The following is a 20,453-nucleotide window of genomic DNA, read 5'->3' as shown; positions in this document are numbered from 1 at the left end:
GGTGTTCCTAATGTTTTGTACACTCGGTGGACATATGTAACTGCAGTAAAACAGCATTGTAGTTACATAAATGATGGTCACTTATTAATTAAGGTGAAGTGTTACCTATGTGTCACAACTGCTATCTAAACCTAGAAATCAGAGGAATTATGCTATAACGGTGTTTTGTGAAGACAAAACAGAGAAATATTTACAACATTTACTAACAATGTACAGCATAATTTATTATTTTAACACAGTGACTTTAGTACCAAGGTCTTGCTTGCTTTTGATAAATGGAACCAAAAGAGGGATATGGCTTTTTGTTTACCCATATACCTCATTTCAAAGGTATTGATACAAGCAATTTTAATACGGATGTCTGGAGCTTCAGACAAAGGCTTAGGTTAAGATAACAGTAGTGTCTCTCCAGGTTTAGATTGACAGATCTACATGGCTTCTAGAGGTGGCAGTGCTTTACTAGTTGTGATAACTTCCTTATATTATACAACTTTATTTCTACCTGGTAATAGCTAACATCTATTTTTCTAATTTCAATTCAACTTCAATTTCAGTTTGAGGTCAATGTAATTCGGAGAAATGTATGTTACGTCATGTTCCTATCAGTAAGTCAGGCATAAAGCCTAAGATAAAAAACAGATTGCGAATGCCAGGGGGCCTGTAATCATATAACACATCTCAGAGTTGATCTAGGATCAGGTCCTAGCTAGCTCGGGCCCTGAATTAGGACTCTTACTTTGAACATTTTAACCGTTTCAGGATAGGGAAAGGTCTATACTCATAGAGTAAAGACATTAATCCAATAGGAAATGAATATTCACAGTGACTAAGTGGCACTTCATTCCAAATAACACACGTGTAAGTTACATATCGGCTGAATTAATTTACAGGAGTAAAGGGGAAGATCGGTTCAATCAAGGAGGAAAATGTCCCTTGGTTTAATAAAGGGCTCCCAGGTCCGGCAGTTTGATATGAGCGGAGAGAGAAAGCCGGACTGTCCCATACATAATAATAATAGACTGATCTGAGGATTGACCTTCATATGAGTACTTGAATGCATGTGTGCTTTGTCTTGAGTCTTTTCACTTCATCAAGAAACAGGAATTTGACTTTCAACTGCAAACAACACAGTTCTCCTCTCTTTTTCCACCTCGAGTCACAAGAAACAACATTTTGAACGTTTCCTGCAGTCAAATGACCAAATCGCCCTCTAGTGGCCTCATGGGTGGAATATCATTAACATTTTTTTTTTTACAATTTCATAAAAAAAAAAAACATTCTTAAAAAAAAAATCTGGTGTTTCTGTGTCAAACATCGTTTTGTTATATTTCAGACTTCTGTGTTTCAAAATCAAAATGTAATACATTTGAAATCTATACCTGACATGGTACAAGTGTCTTCTTTCTTTTAAGACCCATAACCATGTGTGTGAGATGTTCACTTTTGTTTCAAAGTAGATTTGCTTAAGACTACCAAGAAACAATATGTGACCCTGATTTAGTCCACTTCAGTACAATTATTTATTAATAGTCCTCCAACAATGTATCTCAGTGGGTTTTTTTCAGGCATCAACGATCCAGCGATTCAATAGTTCGTTGCTTGAGCCTCCTGTGCTTAAAGGAAGGAGATGTACTTCAGGGCTTCCTGAATGTACTTCCTCTTTGTTCCATAGATGGATGATCTATCATTGGTCCCCATTGAGCAAAAGGCTTTTAGCTAGATCAAGTCCCTTAGCTCCAAGGTAGCCAGCCAATCACAGCAGTTTAATCCCATGCAGAGTCCAGTGGTAGTCCATATCAGGACAGAGAGCTATTCAAACCATGACCTCTGACCAAGGCCGGCACCAGGCATAAGAGACATACAGGTGAAGTGGGAAGTTTACATACACATTAGCCAAATACTTTTAAACTCAGTTTGTCACAATTCCTGACATTTAATCCTAGTAAATATTCCCTGTTTTAGGTCAGTTAGGATCAACACTTTATTTTAAGAATGTGAAATGTCAGAATAATAGTAGAGAGAATGATTTATTTCAGCTTTTATTTCTTTCATCACATTCCCAGTGTGTCAGAAGTTTACATACATTCAATTAGTATTTGGTAGCATTGCCTTTAAATTGTTTACCTTGGGTCAAATGTTTCGGGTAGCCTTCCACAAGCTTCCCACAATAAATTGGGTGAATTTTGGCCCATTCCTCCTGACAGAGCTGGTGTAACTGAGTCAGGTTTGTAGGCCTCCTTGCTCGCACATGCTTTTTCAGTTCTGCCTACAAATTTTCTAGAAGATAGAGGTCAGGGCTTTGTGATGGCCACTCCAATATCTTGACTTTGTTGTCCTTAAGCCATAACTTTGGAAGTATGCTTGGGGTCATTGTCCATTTGGAAGACCCATTTGCAACCAAGCTTTAACTTCCTGACTGATGTCTTCAGATGTTGCTTCAATATATCCACATAATTGTTCTTCCTCATGATGACATCTATTTTGTGATGTGCACCAGTCCCTCCTGCAGGAAAGCACACCCAACATGATGCTGCCACCCCTGTGTTTCATGGTTGGTATGGTGTTCTTCGGCTTGCAAGCCTCCCCCTTTTTCCTCCAAACATAACAATGGTCATTATGGCCGAACAGGTCTATTACTGTTTCATCAGACCAGAGGACATTTCTCCAAAAAGTATGATCTTTGTCCCCATGTGCAGTTGCAAACCGTAGTCTGACTATTTTATGGCGGTTTTGGAGCAGTGGCTTCTTCCTTGCTGAGAGGCCTTTCAGGTTATGTCGATATTGGACTCGTTTTCCTGTGGATATAGATACTTTTCTACCTGTTTCCTCCAGCATCTTCACAAGATCCTTTGCCGTTATTCTGGGATTGATTTGCACTTTTCGCACTAAAGTACATTCATCACTAGGAGACAGAACGCGTCTCCTTCCTGAGCAGTATGACGGCTGCGTGGTCCCATGGTGTTTATACTTGCGTACTATTGTTTGTACAGATGAACGTGGTACCTTCAGGCATTTGGAAATTGCTCCCAAGGATGAACCAGACTTGTGGAGGTCTCCAATTTTTTTTCTGAGGTCTTGGCTGATTTCTTTTGATAATCCCATGATGTCAAGCAAAGAGGCACTGAGTCTTGAAATATATCCAGTTATATATATCCAGTTATACCTCCAATTGACTCAGATGATGTCAATTAGCCTATCAGAAGCTTCTAAAGCCATGACATAATTTTCTGGGATTTTCCAAGCTGTTTAAAGGCACAGTCAACTTAGTGTATGTAAACTTCTGACCCACTGGAATTGTGATACAGTGAATTATAAGTGAAATAATCTGTCTGTAAACAATTGTTGGAAAAATTACTTGTGTCATGCACAAAGTAGATGTCCTGTCTGACTTGCCAAAACTATAGTTTGTTAACAAGAAATTTGTGGAGTGGTTGTAAAACGAGTTTTAATGACTCCAACCGAAGTTTATGTAAACTTCCGACTTCAACTGTATGTGGCCACTTAGAGCCCCAAACTGCTAAGAACTCAGTCGGGGTCTCAACTTACTGTTGAGTTAGGATAACAGAATACACAAGGTGCAAGTTGGAAATTTGGTTTTGCATCAGCAATGTTTCTCTTGTTATGTCTGTGACAGTCATGTCAACTAACAATGTTTAGATTAGTAAGTTCATTTAGCCAGCTACTGTAAAACTTCAATAAACGCAGAGTTTCAAATAACCGCCTGTCCCTTTTAAGAGCTGGGCAACTAACTGCACACCTTGCAGCAAATAAACACTTGTTTATAAGTAAATGCTGGGTCTAAATTAATTGTTTAATGTTTGATTTGTTAAATTATATAATTCAGTAATGACTCGAAAAAATTATGTCAATCATCCGTTTTTATCACCAGTAAGGAACTGCTAGCCATTGGCTGATAACAGCTGAGGACTGCTACCTTACTGGCAAGCATAAAAACAGTCAACAACGACCCCTAGAAATCGTCTGATCTAGTGGCGAAAGTAAGAACTACTGAAAACGCACAGTCAAAGAGGAGAGTAATTATCCTGTCAAGGAAAAGTAAAAAAATATATATATTGAAAAAGAAAGTGTGTAAATTATAACACAGTAGAGCAGGAAATAAAGAAGTTGATTAAAATGATGGACGTGAATGCTGGAATTAAAAAATTATCTATGCAAAAAGCTGTGCGCATTAAGGAAATAGACGCCTTGGTCAAAGATAAGCCTGTCTCTAATAAGCACCCGTTGTGTTCAGTGATTTAAGAAAATAAACGGCCAGGCTATTAATTGAAGTTTTACGGTATCTAAACTTGTAGTAATCATGGCCGAATACCGACCTGGAACGCAGGGCACGTGTCCAGGGGCCCTGACCTCCAGGGGGGCCCCAATTGATTTTGTTAGTTACTCACTCAGATATTATTGACATTGCAAAATGTGTAGAATTGCAGGAAATTATGCGGGATTCTGGCAGGATGACTGTCCTCCAATCAGTCCAATCAATTAGTGGTCTCGATCTCTCTCTCTCTCTCTCTCTTTCTCTTCTCTCTCTCTCTCTCTCTCTCTGTCTCTCTCTCTCTCTCTCTCTCTCTCTCTCTCTCTCTCTCTCTCTCTGTGTGTGTCTCTCTCTCTCTCTTTCTCTGTCTCTCTCTCTCTCTCTCTCTCTCTCGTCTCTCTCTCTCTCTCTCTCTCTCTCTCTCTCTCTCTCTCTCTCTCTCTCTGTCTCTCTCTCTCTCTCTCTCTCTCTCGCTCTCTCTCTCTCTCTCTCTCTCTCTCTCTCCTGCTGCTGTTTCTCCTTGAGACCAGTTAGCCAAACAGTTTTCCATGAAGTCAGCCAAACAGTCTGCCAAACAGTCAGCCAAACAGACCTTGACTGACAGTGGACATCTACAAGGCCGACACTCTGACAATGTTGCTCTGAGAATAATTGACGGTGGAGCTGGTGGATCCGTCACCGTCTGATGATGTCACCAATGGGAGAGGGGCGGGACGCAGGTTGACCACGGAGGTGGTGATGTAGGGCTCGCTCTTCAACGGCACCGTCTCAGAGTCTAGTTTGGCGTTCAGGCTGGAGCGACTGTAGGGGAGAGGGCAGAGAGAGACAGAGGGGTGAGGTGTGTGTGTGCTTGTGTGTGTGTTCATGCATTTGACTGTATACACTTGTGTGTTTGTGTGTCCATTTGCTGTGTGAGCTTGTGTGTATGTGTGTGCGTGAGGGGGTTGATGTGTGTGTGTGTGGGAGGGGGAGGGGGTTGAATGTGTGTGTGAGTGTGTGTGTGTGTGTGTGTGTGCGTGAGGGGATTGATGTGTGTGTGTGTGTGTGTGGGAGGGGGGGGGGGGGTTGAATGTGTGTGTGTGTGTGTGTGTGTGTGTGTGTGTGTGTGTGTACACATGTGAGCGTTAATACATGTCGCCCAGGCAAGCGTGCGTACGACACTCCTGTGTGTTTTTTTGTGTGGATCTGTCTGCGACTACCTGTTGACCACAGGCCTCTCTCTGATCTGGATGGTGGAAAGCTCCTGGTTGTTGCAGTTGGGCAGACTGGAGCCCTTTTTCCTGTGTCGTCTGGAGCAGCAGGATGACAGGCCGGAGGGAGACGACGACAGGGACGAGGTTCGAGATCCGGATTTGTTCACCATGGTTACCTCCATACAGTTGGTCTCGAAAGTCTGCTCGTCAATAAACTCATGATTCTGGAGAGAGAGAGAGAGAAGGAGACATGGAAATCAATGGTAATAGTGGAGGCTGGTGGATGGCGACATTGGGAGGATTGGGCTCCTTGTAATGGATGAATTGGAATGAATGTAACTGTATCAAAACACATTTAATGTTTTCTATGTGACTGATACCTTTCCATTCCAGTCATTAGTATGACCCAGTCCTATGATTTAAAGTGACATCAGTCTCTTATTCCCTGTGAAATGTCTGTTGTTTTTATGGACATGATTTTGCTGCAAAACCAATTTTCCCAGAGGGCTAATAATAAAGTTGTTTACCTCTTTCCTTTAATCACCTGCTGTGCTTTAACGACCCACAATTGGCCCATTTTTTTGTTGGTAAAGAGACAAATGCCTACGTCAAAACCATAGCAACAGTGTTTTGATGATTCATTTAAATGATAAAGTAGTACCAGGGGAATAGAAGCATATTGTCCCGGCCCAGACGTCCACATCAAGGACCATCTGTGAAGCTGTTCCTCTTTCCCCGTGTGTTGAATGGGTAATAAGACTTGAAGGTCAACTGAGCGTATGACCCAGACTGCACCACCAGATGGCATTATGAAACCATCATGGGTGAATCCCAATAGCTTTTTCTTTATCCCGCACATTCTCTACTTGCCTCCTTCTCAAAAAAATGCATTGGAGGAGAAGATCCAAGGTTCCTCTGATCTTCTCCTCCAGCGCGTTTTGAGAAGGAGATGAGGAAAGAGGAAATGAGGAATAAAGGAAATACAATTTTAGATACACCCTCTATAGCCTGTGAAGACAACTCATCTCTGCAAGAGTAGCAAGTATATTTTTGTCTTTCAATAAATGTTGTCTTTGGTATAGTCTGGCAAGTGCTGTCCCTATACCTCAGTGGTCACCAACCGGTCGATCTTCAAGGCATTCCTAGTTGATCACCAAATATTTCTGTAGAAAGGCCAACGTTAAAGGCTCCTTTAAAAAATAAATAAATTATGTTGCACTGTTGGCGGTAGGTGCACTTGATTCAGAACCCATGCACACCGGGTAGGCAAAGTGTTCTCATTTTAAACCATTTCATTTGACTGAAAAGACAAACTCTGCTTACCCAACGGACTGGGAGACCTGTGGCTAAAGGAGAGCACCTACTGCTCTGACCAATCCCAATGCGACAGCTCAAATCACTGCGCCTCAAGTTTTCACAACCCCAGCCACAGCAAAGTTTGATACTAGCCTTTAGTGAGATTTCATAACTTTTAATACCTTGATCAGAGAGAGACTGTCAAAGAATACAGCAAAGACCTGCTGTTTTCATGAGTGAGTTTTTATCAAGCACTATCAACACCGTTTTTATTCAACACTATTTTAAAACATAAAACACAGTTGTCCATTCTTCCACTCACGCTGCAGCTGCAATGAATGATTAGCCAAGTGTAGCCTTGCATTTTAACTTGAGTTTAGCCATCAGGTGGAAGACTGGGACTCGGAAATGTCAGACTTCTGACCTCAGTGCATTCAAGACAACTGGGAACTCGGAAATGTCAGACTTCCGACCTCAGTGCATTCAAGACAACTGGGAACTCGGAAATCTCAGACTTCCGACCTCAGTGCATGTATGCATGTTTGGCGGCGTGAGTGAAGGAGGCTTTGTTGCGAAATAGGATGCCGATTCTAGATTTAATTTTGGATTGGAGATGTTTAATATGAGTCTGGAAGGAGAATTTACAGTCTAGCCAGACACCTAGGTATTTGTAGTCCACATATTCTAAGTCCATCAAGAGTAGTGATGATAGTCGGGCAGGCGGGTGTGGGCAGCGAACGATTGAAAAGCATGCATTTGGTTTTACTAGCGTTTAAGAGCAGTTGGAGGCCACGGAAGAAGAGTTGTATGGCATTGAAGCTTGTTTGGAGGTTAGTTAACACAGTGTCCAAAGAAGGGCCAGATGAATACGGAATGGTGTCATCTGCGTAGAGGTGGATCAGGGAATCACCCACAGCAAGAGTGACATCGTTGATATATACAGAGAAAAGTGTCGGCCCGAGAATTGAACCCTCTATGGTACCCCCATAGAGACTGCCAGAGGTCCGGACAACAGGCCCTCCTCCGATTTGACACACTGAACTCTGTCTGAGAAGTAATTGGTGAACCAGGCGAGGCAGTCATTTGAGAAACCAAGGATGTTGAGTCTGCTGATAAGGATACAGTGATTGACAGAGTCGAAAGCCTTGGCCAGGTCGATGAAGACGGCTGCACAGTACTGTCTCATAACGATGGCGGTTATGATATCGTTTAGGACCTTGAGCATGGCTGAGGTGACCAGCTCGGAAACCATGGCCAGCTCGGAAACCAGATTGCACAGAGCAGAGAGTACGGATTCAAAATGGTCAGTGATCTGTTTATTAACTTGGCTTTCGAAGACTTTAGATAGGCAGGGCAGGATGAATATAGGTCTATAACAGTTTGGGTCTAGAGTGTCTCCCCCTTTGAAGAGGGGGATGACCGCGGCAGCTTTCCAATCTTTAGGGATCTCATACGATATGAAAGAGAGGTTGAACAGACTGGTAATAGGGGTTGCAACAATGTGGCGGATAATTTTAAAAAGATAGTGTCCAGATTGTCTAGCCCAGCTGATTTGTACGGTTCCAGGTTTTGCAGCTCTTTCAGAACATCTGCTATCTGTATTTGGGTGAAGGAGAAGCTGGGAGATTGGGCAAGTAGCTGCGAGGGGTGCGGAGCTGTTGGCTGGGATTGGAGTAGCCAGGAGGAAAGCATGGCCAGCCATAGAGAATTGCATGTTGAAATTCTCGATGATCGTGGATTTATCGGTGGTGACAGTGTTACCTAGCCTCAGTGCAGTGGGCAGCTGGGAGGAGGTGCTCTTATTCTCCATGGACTTTACAGTTCTAAATATAATATGGTCTAAGAACAATATTGGCAGGCCAGGTAAATCAAAATCAAATCAAAGTTTATTTGTCACGTGCGCCGAATACAACAGGTGTAGTAGACCTTACAGTGAAATGCTTACTTACAGGCTCTAACCAATGGTGCGGGAAAAAAAGTATGTGTGTGTGTGTAGGTAAGTAAAGAAATAAACAACAGTAAAAAGACATTTGAAAAAAGAGTAGCAAGGCTACATACAGAGACACCTGTTAGTCAGGCTTATTGAGGTAGTATGTACATGCAGGTATGGTTAAAGTGACAATGCATATTTGATGAACAGAGAGTAGCAGAAGCGTAAAAAGAGGGGATGGCGGGTGGTGGGACACAATGCAGATAGCCCGGTTAACCATTTGGGTAACTGTTCAGGAGTCTTATGGCTTGGGGGTAAAAACTGTTGAGAAGCCTTTTTTTCCTAGACTTGGCACTCCAGTACCGCTTGCCATATGGTAGTAGAGAGAACAGTCTATGACTGGGGTGGCTGGTGTCTTTGACAATTTTTAGGGCCTTCCTCTGACACCGCCTGGTGTAGAGGTCCTGGATGGCAGGCAGCTTAGCCCCAGTGATGTACTGGGCCGTACGCACTACCCTCTGTTGTGCCTTGCGGTCGGAGGCCGAGGAGTTGCCGTACCAGGCAGTGATGCAACCGGTAAGGATGCTCTCGATGTTGCAGCTGTAGAACCTTTTGAGGATCTCAGGACCTATGCCAAATCTTTTAAGTTTCCTGAGGGGGAATAGGCTTTGTCGTGCCCTCTTCACGTGTTTGGACCAATCTAGTTTTTTGTTGATGTGGACACCAAGGAATTTGAAGCTCTCAACAAGCTCCACTACAGCCCCATCGATGCAAATGGGGACGTGCCTGGTGCTCATTTCCCTGTAGTCCACAATCATCTCCTTAGTCTTGGTTACGTTGAGGGATAGGTTGTTATTCTGGCACCACCCGGCCAGGTCTCTGACTTCCTCCCTATAGGCTGTCTCGTCGTTGTCGGTGATCAGGCCTACCACTGTTGTGTCGTCTGCAAACTTAATGATGGTGTTGGAGTCTTATACAGCTGACTGAGTGCAGTCTTAGTGCCAGTGTCTGTCTGTGGTGGTAAATAAACAGCCACGACAAGTATAGCTGAGAACTCTCTAGGCAAGTAGTGTGGCTTGCAATTTTTCACAATATACTCTACTTCAGGCGAGCAACATCTAGAGACTTCCTTAGATTTCGTGCACCAGCTGTTGTTTACAAATATGCACAGACCGCCGCCCCTCGTGCTGTTCTATCCTGCCGATGCAGCGTATATCCCGCTAGCTGAATATCCATGTCGTCATTCAGCCACAATTCCATGAAACATTGGATATTACAGTTTTTGATGTCCCGTTGATATTTGTGATCGTACCTCATCTAGTTTATTGTCCAATGATTGCACGTTGGCGAGTAATATTGACGGTAACGGCAGCTTTCCTAGTTGTCTTCTGCGGGTCCTGACGAGGCATCTGGCTCTTCATACTCTGCGTCACTTCCTTTTGCTAATAATTGGGATTTCTGCACTGTGGGGTGTTTGGAGAATATCGTGTGAGTCCTGCTTGTTGTTGTTGTTGTTGTTGTTGTTGAAGAAATCTTTGTCTAATCCGAAGTGAGTGATCGCTGTCCTGATATCCAGGGGACTGACAGCCAATATGCTGTGATAATGTATTAGGCCTACTGCACAAACCAAATTTGAATTAGGTTCATGTAAAAAATAAAAAAGTTATGTTTAAAAATAAAATCTGAGCGGTAGATCTCGGCTTAATTTTTGACTGAAAGTGATATTGACTCAGAAAAGGTTGGTGATCTACAGTGCCTTGCGAAAGTATTCGGCCCCCTTGAACTTTGCAACCTTTTGCCACATTTCAGGCTTCAAACATAAAGATATAAAACTGTATTGTTTATGTTTAAAGCTTGGGAAATCTTTTTGTATCCAAATCCGGCTTTAAACTCCTTCACAACAGTATCTCGGACCTGCCTGGTGTGTTCCTTGTTCTTCATGATGCTCTCTGCGCTTTTAACGGACCTCTGAGACAATCACAGTGCAGGTGCATTTATACGGAGACTTGATTACACACAGGTGGATTGTATTTATCATCATTAGTCATTTAGGTCAACATTGGATCATTCAGAGATCCTCACTGAACTTCTGGAGAGAGTTTGCTGCACTGAAAGTAAAGGGGCTGAATAATTTTGCACGCCCAATTTTTCAGTTTTTGATTTGTTAAAAAAGTTTGAAATATCCAATAAATGTCGTTCCACTTCATGATTGTGTCCCACTTGTTGTTGATTCTTCACAAAAAAATACAGTTTTATATCTTTATGTTTGAAGCCTGAAATGTGGCAAAAGGTCGCAAAGTTCAAGGGGGCCGAATACAAGGCACTGTACCTCCTAGCCTACTGTATTTAATCAGTGCTGTTTGAACTGCTGAATTCTCAGTACTTCTGACTTTAAAGTGTTGGGACATTGATTTGGACTGATTTCAGGTCAATTTGTGATAGTGTTCTGATAATTGGAGGGTGGGTCTGTTGGAGGAGGTATTTGTCTTCACCTCTGCTAGGCAATCATCAATTAGGGCTGAGAGGCGTGTCCTTCACCTCTGCTAGGCAATCATCAATTAGTGCTGAGAGGCGTGTCCTTCACCTCTGCTAGGCAATCATCAATTAGTGCTGAGAGGCGTGTCCTTCACCTCTGCTAGGCAATCATCAATTAGTGCTGAGAGGCGTGTCCTTCACCTCTGCTAGGCAATCATCAATTAGTGCTGAGAGGCGTGTCCTTCACCTCTGCCAGGCAATCATCAATTAGTGCTGAGAGGCGTGTCCTTCACCTCTGCCAGGCAATCATCAATTAGTGCTGAGAGGCGTGTCCTTCACCTCTGCTAGGCAATCATCAATTAGTGTTAGCAATTATTAGTTTTTTTTTAGATTATCTCGTTTTGCTCTTTTGTAGCTTTGTAAAGTATGCGTATGACTTCTATCCCTGTTCGCTCCTCACCCTGTTGGCTTCACAGACGCTTCCCACCCCGGGGCTGCAACCCTTCTAATCTAGTGTACCCTGAGCGCACAACCCATATGGAATTTTTAGTCTCCGACAGCCTCAGGAACTGCCAATCTGTGGGCAAAAAGGCTAGTTCATCTCAGCTTTTGTCAGCCCCTCGACTTTTTGGCCCTGACAGAGACATACACTTCATGACCAAAAGTATGTGGACACCAGCTCATTGAACATCTCATTCCAAAATCACGGGCATTAATATGGAGTTGGTACCGTCTTCGCTGCTATAACAGCCCCCACTTTTCTGGGAAGGCTATTCACCAGATATTGAACATTGCTGTGGGGATTTTCTTCCATTCAGCCACAAAAGCATTAGTGAGGTTGGGCACTGACGTTGGGCAATTAGGCCTGGCTCATAGTCAGCATTACAATTCATCCAAAAGGTGTTCGATGGGATTGAGGTCAGAGGTCAGGGCTCAGTGCAGGCCAGTCAAGTTCATACATACTGATATCGACAAACCATTTCTGTATGGACCTCACTTTGTGCACAGGGGGCAGTGCCATCCTGAAACTGGAAAGGGCCTTCCCCAAACACTTGCCACAAAGTTGGAAGAAAATAATAATCTAGAATGTCATTGTATGTTGCAGCATTAAGATTTCCCTTCACTGGAACTAAGGGGCCTAGCCCAAAACCATGAAAAACAGCCCCAGACCATTATTTGTCCTCCACCAAACTTTATAGCTGGCACTATACATTTTGGCAGGTAGCGTTCTCCTGGCATCCGCCAAACACAGATTCGTCCATCAGACTGTCAGATGGTGAAGCATGATTCATCACTTTAGAGAGCGCGTTTCAACTGCTCCAGAGTCCAATGGCGGCGAGCTTTACACCACTCCAGTCAACGTTTGGCATTGCACATGGAGTTTTTAGGTTTGTGTGCGTCTGCTTGGCCATGGAAACCCATTTCATGAATCTCCCGACGAACCGTTCTTGTGCTGACGTTGCTTCCGGAGGCTTGCAACCGTGGACAGACCATTTTTACGCGTTATGCGCTTCAGCACTTGGCGGTCTCGTTCTGTGGCCTACCACTTCGCAGCTGAGCTTGATTTAGTATTTTTTATTCTATGGCTGTGTGCTCGATTTTATACACCTGTCAGCAACGGGTGTGGCTGAAATATCTGTTTCCACTGATTTGAAGGGTTGCCCACATACCTTTGTCCACATACCCCAGAAAACACTTCTACTCCGGCTGCTCTCTCTTCATCTGACTATGTGAACTCTCATATTCCGAGAGCATCTGGTCGTTGCGGTGGTGTCAGAGATACTTATTTCTAATGAATTGATATTTTCTTTTTTTCCCCCACTCTCACCTTTCCAGCTCCTCATTCGAATGTAACTTGTCCACTTGTTCACTCAAGCTTAACATCTATCGGCCACCAGGTGACCTTGGAGAGTTCCTCAATGAGTATGACACCTTGATAAGCTAATTTCCCTACGTATCATACTGGGTGCCGTCAATCGAATTTTTTTCTCCCTCTCTCCCTACCCACTCAGCCCCTAACCAGATGGTATTTTAATCGTCGCTCTCTTTCCCACTAATCTCTCCTCTTCTATCCTATCATCTCTCCCTTCTACTAAATCCTTCACCCTGCTGTCTCCTGACTCTCTCTCTCTCCTGCCTCTTCGACCCTACTCTCGTCTCCTTTTGATTTTCACTGTCCACTTTCCTCCCAACCGGCTCGATCCTCCCCTCCTGCTCTGTGGCTGAGTGACTCACTGCGTGGCTCACAGAATAGAGCTGTGGGCAGCTGAGCAAAAATGGAGGAAAACCAAACTTCCTTCCATCCTTCCATTACCTCCTCTCTACTTGTTCTTCTGTATCCACTGCTAAAGCCGCTTCCTGTCACTCTAATTCCACGCCTCTGCCTCCAAACCTGGGAAACTCTTTTCCAACTTCTCCCTCCTATATCACTCCACCTCCCCCTCCCTCCTATTTCACTCCACCTCCTCTCTCTCTGCAGACGACTTTGTCAACCACTTTCTTTGACGTCATCCACTCCTCATTCACACAGCCTACTGAGTCCACTGGTCCCACTCACACAGAACTACCCTACGCCTTGACCTCTTTCTACCTTCTCTCTCCAGATGAAATCCTGCGACTAGTGATGTCCAGCCGCCTGACCACCTGCCCACTTGACCCCATCCCCTTTTCTCTGGAGACCTTCTCCCATTCCTCACTTCCCTCACTTACTCATCCCTGACCACTGGCTGCGTCCCCTCTGACTTCAAGATGTCCATAGTCACTCCCCTCCACAAGAAACCAACCCTCGATCCCTTTGATGTCAAAAACTACAGACTGGTATCCCTTCTTTCTGTTCTTTCCAAAACACTTGAGCGTGCTGTTTCTGACCAACTCTCCTTTTTTTATCTCTCTCAGAATGACCTTCTTGACCCTGAACAGTCAGGCTTCAAGACAGGTCACTCAACTGAGACTGCTCTCCACTTTGTCACGGAGGCTCTCCGCTCTGCCAATGCTGACTCTCTCTCCTCTGTTCTCATCCTCCTAGATCCATCTGCTGCCTTCAACATCCGTGAACCATCAGATCCTCCTCTCCACCCTCTCAGGGCTGGGCGTCTCAGGCTCTGCACACTCTTGGATTGCATCCTACCTGGCAGGCCGCTCCTACCAGGTGGCTTGGAGAGGATCTGTGTCTGCACCACGTGTTATCACTACTAGTGTCCTCTCATATTTTCTCTATACACAAGTCACTTGGCTCTGTCATATCCTCCCATGGTCTCTCCTATCATTGCTATGCAGATGACACTCAACTTTGCTCCTTCCCCCCTTCTGACACCCAGGTGGCGACATGCATCTGTGCATTGCTGGCAGATATCTCAGCTTGGATTTCAGCCAACCACCTCAAGCTCAACCTCGACAAGACAGAGCTGCTCCTCCTCCAGGGGAAGGCCTACACGCTCCAAGACCTCTCTATCACGGTTGACAACTACACAGTGTCCCCCTCCCAGAGTGAAAAGAACCTTGGCGTGACCCTGGACAACACCCTGTAATTCTCTGCAAATATAATAACAGTGTCTCGCTCCTGCAGGTTCATGTTCAACAACATCCGTAGAGTACGACCTTATCTCACACAGGAAAGAGTGCAGGTCCTAATCCAGGCACTCTTCATAACGCATCTGAACTACTACAACTCTCTGTTGGCTCCCAACTTGTTAAACCCCAGCATTTTATCCAGAAAGCTGCAGCTCCCATGTCACCCCGGTGCTCCGTACACTCCATTGGCTCTCGGTGGAAGTGTAACAGTATAACTTTAGACCGTCCCCTCGCACATACCCGGGCTCGAACCAGGGACCCTCTGCACACATCAACAACAGTCACCCCACGAAGCATCGCTACCCATCGCTCCACAAATGCCACGGCCCTTGCAGAGCAAGGGGAACCACTACTTCAAGGTCTCAGAGCAAGTGACGTTACTGATTGAAACGCTATTTAGCGCACACCACCGCTAACTAGCTAGCCGTTTCACATCCGTTACAGAAGCTCGGATCCACTACAAGACAAAGGTGCTTGCGTACGGAGCAGCAAGGAGAACTGCCCCTCCCTACCTTCAGGCTCTGCTCAAAGCCTAAATCCCAACCTCACTCCTTTCTGCCACCTCTGGTCTCTTGGTCGTCCCTGAAGTCCTTTTCTGTCCTGGCACCCCAATGGTGGAGCCAGCTTCCCCCTGATGTTAGGACACTGAGGAGGCTGCTGGGAGGAGATTTAGGAGGACATGCTCATTGTAATGGCTAGAATGTAATAAATGAAAAGTACTCAAATGTGGTTTCCATATGTTTGATGTGTTCGATACCTTTCCATTGATTCCATTCCAGACAATTACAGTGAGCCTGTCCTCCTATAGCTCCTCCCACCAGCCTCCACTGCTAGGACAGCAGAGTCCCTGCCCATCTTCCCATCTTAATGCCTGAAACTCTACCTTTTCAAAGAGTATCTTAAATAAGACACCTCAGTCTCACCCCGCAATTAAAAAAAAAAAAAAAAACTAGCTCCACCCTTCTTGTTGGAAGTTGGAAGTTGCGCATTCCGTGATGGATTTAACAATGGTGGGAAAGTCCCTTCAGCCAATGCTTACACTTGTTCTGTGGGAGAAGTGTGGAGAATCGGCAAGCTACCAAGCTCTCTCTTGCTCTCGCGCTCTCGCGCTCTCAATTCAAGGGGCTTTATTGGCATGGGAAACATATGTTAACATTACCAAAGTAAGTGAAGTAGAGACTATACAAACGTGAAATAAACAATAAAAATGAACAGTGAACATTACACTCATAGAAGTTCCAAAAGATTACAAATGTCATATTATGTATATATATATATACAGTGTTGTAACGATGTGCAAATGGTTAAAGTACAAAAGGGAATATAAATAAACATAAATATAGTATAGTTCACTGGTTGCCATTGTGGCAACAGGTCACAAATCTTGTTGCTGTGACGGCACACTGTGGTATTTCACCCAGTAGATATGGGAGTTTATCAAAATTGGGTTTGTTTTCTAATTCTTTGTGGATCTGTGTAATCTGAGGGAAATATGTCTCTCTAATATGGTCATACATTTGGCAGGAGGTTAGGAAGTGCAGCTCAGTTTCCACCTCATTTTGTGGGCAGTGTGCACATAGCCTGTCTTCTCTTGAGAGCCAGGTCTGCATATGGCGGCCTTTCCAAATTTCAAAGTTATGCTCACTGAATCTGTACATAGTCAAAGCTTTCCTTAAGTTCGGGTCAGTTACAGTGGTCAGGTATTCTGCCACTGTGTACTCTCTGTTTAGGGCCAAATAGCATTCGAGTTTGCTCAGTTTTTTTGTTAATTCTTTCCAATGTGTCAAGTAATTATCTTTTTGTTTTCTCATAATTTGATTGGGTCTAATTGTGTTGCTGTCCTGGGGCTCTGTGGGGTGTGTTTGTGAACAGAGCCCCAGGACCAGCTTGCTTAGTTAGGGGATTCTTCTCCAGGTTCATCTCTGTAGGTGATGGCTTTGTTATGGAAGGTTTGGGAATCGCTTCCTTTTAGGTGGTTGTAGAATTTGGTGGTTGTGGATTTGGTGGTTGGTGGTTGTGGATTTTGATAATTAGTGGGTATCAGCCTAATTCTGCTCTGCATGCATTATTTGGTGTTTTATGTTGTACACTGAGGATAATTTTTGCTAAATTCTGCATGCAGTCTCAATTTGGTGTTTGTCCCATTTTGTGAAATCTTGGTTGGTGAGCGGACCCCAGACCTCACAACCATAATGGACAATGGGCTCTATGACTGATTCAAGTATTTTTAACCAGTCTAATTGGTATGTCGAATTTTATGTTAATTTTGATGGCATAGAATGCCCGTCTTGCCTTGTCTCAGATTGTTCACAGCTTTGTGGAAGTTACCTGTGGCGCTGATGTTTAAACAGGTCAACATACACAAGGCTGCGGGGCCAGACGGATTACCAGGACGTTTGCTCCGGGCATGTGCTGACCAACTGGCAGGTGTTTTCACTGACATTTTCAACATGTCCCTGATTGAGTCTGTAATACCAACATGTTTCAAGCAGACCACCATAGTCCCTGTGCCCAAGAACACAAAGGCAACCTGCCTAAATGACTACAGACCCGTAGCACTCACGTCCGTAGCCATGAAGTGCTTTGAAAGGCTGGTAATGGCTCACATCAACACCATTATCCCAGAAACCCTAGACCCACTCCAATTTGCATACCGCTCAAACAGATCCACAGATGATGCAATCTCTATTACACTCCACACTGCCCTTTCCCACCTGGACAAAAGGAACATCTATGTGAGAATGCTGTTCATTGACTACAGCTCAGCGTTCAACACCATAGTACCCTAGGCCTGATCACCGACAACGACGAGACAGCCTATAGGGAGGAGGTCAGAGACCTGGCCGGGTGGTGCCAGAATAACAACCTATACCTCAACGTAACCAAGACTAAGGAGATGATTGAGGACTACAGGAAAAGGAGCACCGATCACGCCCCCATTCTCATCGACGGGGCTGTAGTGGAGCAGGTTGAGAGCTTCAAGTTCCTTGGTTCCACATCAAGTTCCACATCAGGGCACGACATTGCCTATTCCCCCTCAGGAAACTAAAAAGATTTGGCATGGGTCCTGAGATCTTCAAAAGGTTCTACATTTGCAACATCGAGAGCATCCTTACCGGTTGCATCACTGCCTGGTACGGCAATTGCTCGGTCTCCGACCGCAAGGCACTCCAGAGGGTAGTGTGTACGGCCCAGTACATCACTGCGGCTAAGCTGCCTGCCATCCAGTCAAAGACCCCAGCCACTCCAGTCATAGACTGTTCTCTCTGCTACCGCATGGCAAGCGGTACCAGAGTGCCAAGTCTAGGACAAAAAGGCTTCTCAACAGTTTTTACCCCCAAGCCATAAGACTCCTGAACAGGTAATCAAATGGCTAACCAGACTATCTGCATTGTGTGCCCCCCCCAGCCCCCTTTTTACACTGCTGCTACTCTCTGTTTATCATAGATGCATAGTCACTATACAGTCATGTACATACTACCTCAATTGGCCCGACCAACCAGTGCCCCTGCACATTGGCTAACCAGGTGATCTGCATTGTGTCCCGCCACCCCCTCTTTTATGCTACTGCTCCTCTCTGTTCATCATATACAGTGCCTTGCGAAAGTATTCGGCCCCCTTGAACTTTGCGACCTTTTGCCACATTTCAGGCTTCAAACATAAAGATATAAAACTGTATTTTTTTGTGAAGAATCAACAACAAGTGGGACACAATCATGAAGTGGAACGACATTTATTGGATATTTCAAACTTTTTTAACAAATCAAAAACTGAAAAATTGGGCGTGCAAAATTATTCAGCCCCCTTAAGTTAATACTTTGTAGCGCCACCTTTTGCTGCGATTACAGCTGTGAGTCGCTTGGGGTATGTCTCTATCAGTTTTGCACATCGAGAGACTGACATTTTTTCCCATTCCTCCTTGCAAAACAGCTCGAGCTCAGTGAGGTTGGATGGAGAGCATTTGTGAACAGCAGTTTTCAGTTCTTTCCACAGATTCTCGATTGGATTCAGGTCTGGACTTTGACTTGGCCATTCTAACACCTGGATATGTTTATTTTTGAACCATTCCATTGTAGATTTTGCTTTATGTTTTGGATCATTGTCTTGTTGGAAGACAAATCTCCGTCCCAGTCTCAGGTCTTTTGCAGACTCCATCAGGTTTTCTTCCAGAATGGTCCTGTATTTGGCTCCATCCATCTTCCCATCAATTTTAACCATCTTCCCTGTCCCTGCTGAAGAAAAGCAGGCCCAAACCATGATGCTGCCACCACCATGTTTGACAGTGGGGATGGTGTGTTCAAGGTGATGAGCTGTGTTGCTTTTACGCCAAACATAACGTTTTGCATTGTTGCCAAAAAGTTCAATTTTGGTTTCATCTGACCACAGCACCTTCTTCCACATGTTTGGTGTGTCTCCCAGGTGGCTTGTGGCAAACTTTAAACAACATTTTTTATGGATATCTTTAAGAAATGGCTTTCTTCTTGCCACTCTTCCATAAAGGCCAGATTTGTGCAATATACGACTGATTGTTGTCCTATGGACAGAGTCTCCCACCTCAGCTGTAGATCTCTGCAGTTCATCCAGAGTGATCATGGGCCTCTTGGCTGCATCTCTGATCAGTCTTCTCCTTGTATGAGCTGAAAGTTTAGAGGGACGGCCAGGTCTTGGTAGATTTGCAGTGGTCTGATACTCCTTCCATTTCAATATTATCTCTTGCACAGTGCTCCTTGGGATGTTTAAAGCTTGGGAAATCTTTTTGTATCCAAATCCGGCTTTAAACTTCTTCACAACAGTATCTCGGACCTGCCTGGTGTGTTCCTTGTTCTTCCTGATGCTCTCTGCGCTTTTAACGGACCTCTGAGACTATCACAGTGCAGGTGCATTTATACGGAGACTTGATTACACACAGGTGGATTGTATTTATCATCATTAGTCATTTAGGTCAACATTGGATCATTCAGAGATCCTCACTGAACTTCTGGAGAGAGTTTGCTGCACTGAAATTAAAGGGGCTGAATAATTTTGCACGCCCAATTTTTCAGTTTTTGATTTGTTAAAAAAGTTTGAAATATCCAATAAATGTTGTTCCACTTCATGATTGTGTCCCACTTGTTGTTGATTCTACACAAAAAAATACAGTTTTATATCTTTATGTTTGAAGCCTGAAATGTGGCAAAAGGTCGCAAAGTTCAAGGGGGCCGAATACTTTTGCAAGGCACTGTATGCATAGTCACTTTAACCATATCTACATGCTAATACTACCTCAACCAGCCTGACTAATATAGCCTTGCTACTGTATATAACCTTGCTACTGTATATAGCCTCTCTACTGTATATAGCCTCTCTACTGTGTATAGCCTCTCTAATGTATATAGCCTCTATACTGTATATAGCCTCTCTACTGTATATAGCCTCGCTACTGTATATAGCCTCGCTACTGTATATAGCCTCCCTACTGTATATAGCCTCTCTACTGTATATAGCCTCTCTACTGTATATAGCCTCCCTACTGTATAAAGCCTCTCTACTGTATATAGCCTCTCTACTGTATATAGCCTCTCTACTGTATATAGCCTCTATACTGTATATAGCCTCTCTACTGTATATAGCCTCTCTACTGTATATAGCCTCTCTACTGTATAAAGCCTCTCTACTGTATATAGCCTCTCTACTGTATATAGCCTCTATACTTTATATAGCCTCTCTACTGTATATAGCC

General features: G+C 44.2%; 1 protein-coding gene across 1 annotated transcript in view; it reads right to left on the bottom strand.

Moving 5' to 3' along the window:
* Positions 1–4,881: 4,881 nt before the first annotated feature.
* LOC139383128 (A-type voltage-gated potassium channel KCND2-like) overlaps positions 4,882–20,453 on the bottom strand; it is a 112,036-nt gene continuing 96,464 nt past the window's right edge. The window contains exons 4-5 of the mRNA XM_071127472.1: positions 5,470–5,687; positions 4,882–5,071 (exon numbers count right to left, since the gene is read on the bottom strand). Coding sequence (XP_070983573.1) covers positions 4,882–5,071; positions 5,470–5,687 — 408 coding nt within the window. The remainder of the gene's footprint in view (positions 5,072–5,469; positions 5,688–20,453) is intronic.

This window comes from Oncorhynchus clarkii, chromosome 2, assembly GCF_045791955.1.
Source record: "Oncorhynchus clarkii lewisi isolate Uvic-CL-2024 chromosome 2, UVic_Ocla_1.0, whole genome shotgun sequence".
NCBI classification, from domain to species: domain Eukaryota; kingdom Metazoa; phylum Chordata; class Actinopteri; order Salmoniformes; family Salmonidae; genus Oncorhynchus; species Oncorhynchus clarkii.
This window is presented reverse-complemented; position numbering and strand designations above follow the sequence as displayed.